Source organism: Lottia gigantea (assembly GCF_000327385.1).
Source record: "Lottia gigantea unplaced genomic scaffold LOTGIsca_163, whole genome shotgun sequence".
NCBI lineage: Eukaryota > Metazoa > Mollusca > Gastropoda > Lottiidae > Lottia > Lottia gigantea.
This window is the reverse complement of record NW_008708015.1, coordinates 409,392-412,369: the sequence shown is the minus strand read 5'-3', so window position 1 is coordinate 412,369 and position 2,978 is coordinate 409,392. Positions and strand designations below refer to the sequence as shown.

Sequence of the window (2,978 nt, the reverse complement as noted above, 5' to 3'; positions counted from 1 at the left end):
TGCAATGATCAAAAAGGAGAGATTTCCAAAATTGTAAAAAAAGATTTATCCTATAAATAAGTCTGAAAAAAATTAACTTTTACAAAATAATTTAATGATGGAAAATGAGACCATTTTATTTGTACATTGCAGGTGTCGAAACGACAATTGAAGATACAGAAACTTTCCGTGAGGAAATCTCTATCGAGCAGCAGCCATCAGAGATCACTGTTGAAACAACAGAAACCACAACCTACAAGGAAACCTTACAGGTGGAAAAAGAGGAATCTCCTAAGACAGATGAAACTTTCAAACAAACCATAGAAATTTCCCCATCACGTTCAGAAACAGAGATGGAAATCAGGGTTGAGAAAGATGAGTCTACCCATACTGTCACAAAGACTACTGAAATGAATCAGGTGGAATATGAATCCACAGCTCCGGAACTTGAAATTGTGGTTTATGAGAGACCTTCTATTACCTCAAAAACCTCCAAAATCGAGAGAATTGAAGAAACTGTCCAAGAAGTAATTCCAGTAGAAGAAGATGCTGTAGAATTTGTGGACAGACCTGGTGCTGAAACAACTGTAGAAATCCGTGAGGTCATTGAAGCTCAAACACCATCTGAAACCTTTGAGACGGAATTGGAAATTCAGCAAGTCTCTGATTCCAAAGTTCCAGAGGAAGAAAAGCCTTCAGAAGGAGTTGATGTACAAGTTGAAGCTCCAATAGAAGAAACTATTGAAGAAGTCAAAGAGACCATTGAGAAATCATCAGAAGTAGCCTCTGAAGTGGAGACCAAGGAAGAACTTATTATTGAAGAAAAACCTTCTGAAGGCGTTGATGTTGAAGTTGAAGCACCATCTGAAGAAACTATTGAAGAAATCAAAGAAACTATTGAAGTGCAAAAGGATGTTCTCTCAGAGGTAGAAACCAAGGAGGAACTCATCCAAGAGGAAAAACCTTCTGAAGGTGTGGATGTAGAAATTGAAGCACCTAAGGAAGAGACCACAGTAGAAATTAAGGAGACCTTAACAATCCAATCTGATGTTGCTTCTGAAGTTGATACTAAAGAAGAGGTAATCCAAGTTGAACAACCCACAGAAGGTGTTGATGTAGAAATTGAGGCACCTACTGAAGAGATCATTGAGGAAATCAAAGAAACATTGGTTGTCAAATCTGATGAACTGTCAGAAGTAACTGCCAAGGAGGAAATAATTCAAGAAGAGACACCATCTGAAGGTGTTGATGTCGAAATCGAAGTACCATCTGAGGACACAACCCAACAAGTTACAGAAAAATCTGAGATCCAAATAGACATTGCTACAAAAGTCGAGGTCAAGGAGGAATCTGTTGAAGAAGAAAAGCCAACAGTAGGTGTTGAACTGGAAATTGAAGTGCCTAAAGAAGACACAATTGAAGAAATCAAAGAACTAGTTGAAACCAAACCTGTTTTACAATCCGAAGTTGAAGCCAAAGAGGAACTTGTTGAAGAAGAGAAACCTTCAGAAGAAGTTGATGTAGAAGTTGAAGCACCAACTGAAGAAACTATTGTGGAAATCAAAGAAACCACAGAAGTTGTTTCCAAAGTTATTTCTGAAGTAGAAACAAAAGAAGAACTCATTGAGGAAGAAAAACCAACAGAAGGTGTTGATGTTGAAATTGAAGCTCCTAAAGAAGAGACTACTGAAGAGATCAAAGAAGTCTCTGAAGTCCAAGTTGAAGTTGTTTCTGAAGTTGACACTAAAGAAGAACTTGTTGAAGAAGAGAAACCTTCTGAGGAAGTCGATGTTGAAATTGAAGCTCCTACTGAAGAAGTCATCCAAGAGCTTAGAGAAACCATTGAGCTCAAACCAACTGAAGTTGCTGAAGTTTCAGCTAAAGAAGAACTTGTTGAAGAAGAGAAACCCACAGAAGAAGTTGATGTTGAAGTTGAAGCTCCCACTGAAGAAACTATTGTGGAAATCAAAGAAACCACAGAAGTTGTTTCCAAAGTTACTTCTGAAGTAGAAACAAAAGAAGAACTCATTGAGGAAGAAAAACCAACAGAAGGTGTTGATGTTGAAATTGAAGCTCCTAAAGAAGAGACTACTGAAGAGATCAAAGAAGTCTCTGAAGTCCAAGTTGAAGTTGTTTCTGAAGTTGATACTAAAGAAGAACTTGTTGAAGAAGAAAAACCTTCAGAGGGAGTTGATGTAGAAATTGAGGCTCCTACTGAAGAAGTCATCCAAGAGCTTAGAGAAACCATTGAACTCAAACCAACTGAAGTAGCTGAAGTTTCAACTAAGGAAGAAGTCGTTGAAGAAGAGAAACCTTCAGAAGGAGTTGATCTTCAGGTTGAAGCTCCCAAAGAAGAGACCACTGAAGAGATCAAAGAAGTCTCTGAAGTCCAAGTTGAAGTTGTTTCTGAAGTTGACACTAAAGAAGAACTTGTTGAAGAAGAGAAACCCACAGAAGAAGTTGATGTTGAAGTTGAAGCTCCTACTGAAGAAACTATTGTGGAAATCAAAGAAACCACAGAAGTTGTTTCCAAAGTTACTTCTGAGGTGGAATCCAATGAAGAAATCATCAAAGAAGAAAAACCAACAGAGGGAGTGGATGTTGAAATTGAAGCTCCTACTGAAGAAGTCATCCAAGAGTTAAGAGAAACCATTGAGCTCAAACCAACTGAAGTTGCTGAAGTTTCAGCTAAAGAGGAACTTGTTGAAGAAGAGAAACCCACAGAAGAAGTTGATGTTGAAGTTGAAGCTCCTACTGAAGAAACTATTGTGGAAATCAAAGAAACCACAGAAGTTATCTCCAAAGTTACTTCTGAGGTGGAATCCAAAGAAGAACTCATCGAGGAAGAAAAACCAACAGAAGGTGTTGATGTTGAAGTGAAAGCACCCACAGAAGAAACTGTTGAGGAGATCAAAGAGACTATTGAAGTAAAAATAGATGTTCCATCAGTTGTGGATACCAAAGAAGAAGTGATTGACGAGGAAAAGCCTACCGAAGAT

General features: G+C 38.1%; 1 protein-coding gene across 1 annotated transcript; it reads right to left on the bottom strand.

Moving 5' to 3' along the window:
• Positions 1-1,198: 1,198 nt before the first annotated feature.
• On the bottom strand, positions 1,199-2,818 carry LOTGIDRAFT_141678 (hypothetical protein; the record flags this gene model as incomplete). Its single annotated transcript, XM_009051319.1, has 2 exons — positions 1,199-2,309; positions 2,397-2,818. The coding sequence occupies 2 exons, from the start codon at positions 2,816-2,818 to the stop codon at positions 1,199-1,201; spliced, it is 1,533 nt and encodes a 510-aa protein (XP_009049567.1).
• Between the last annotated feature and the right edge of the window lie 160 nt (positions 2,819-2,978).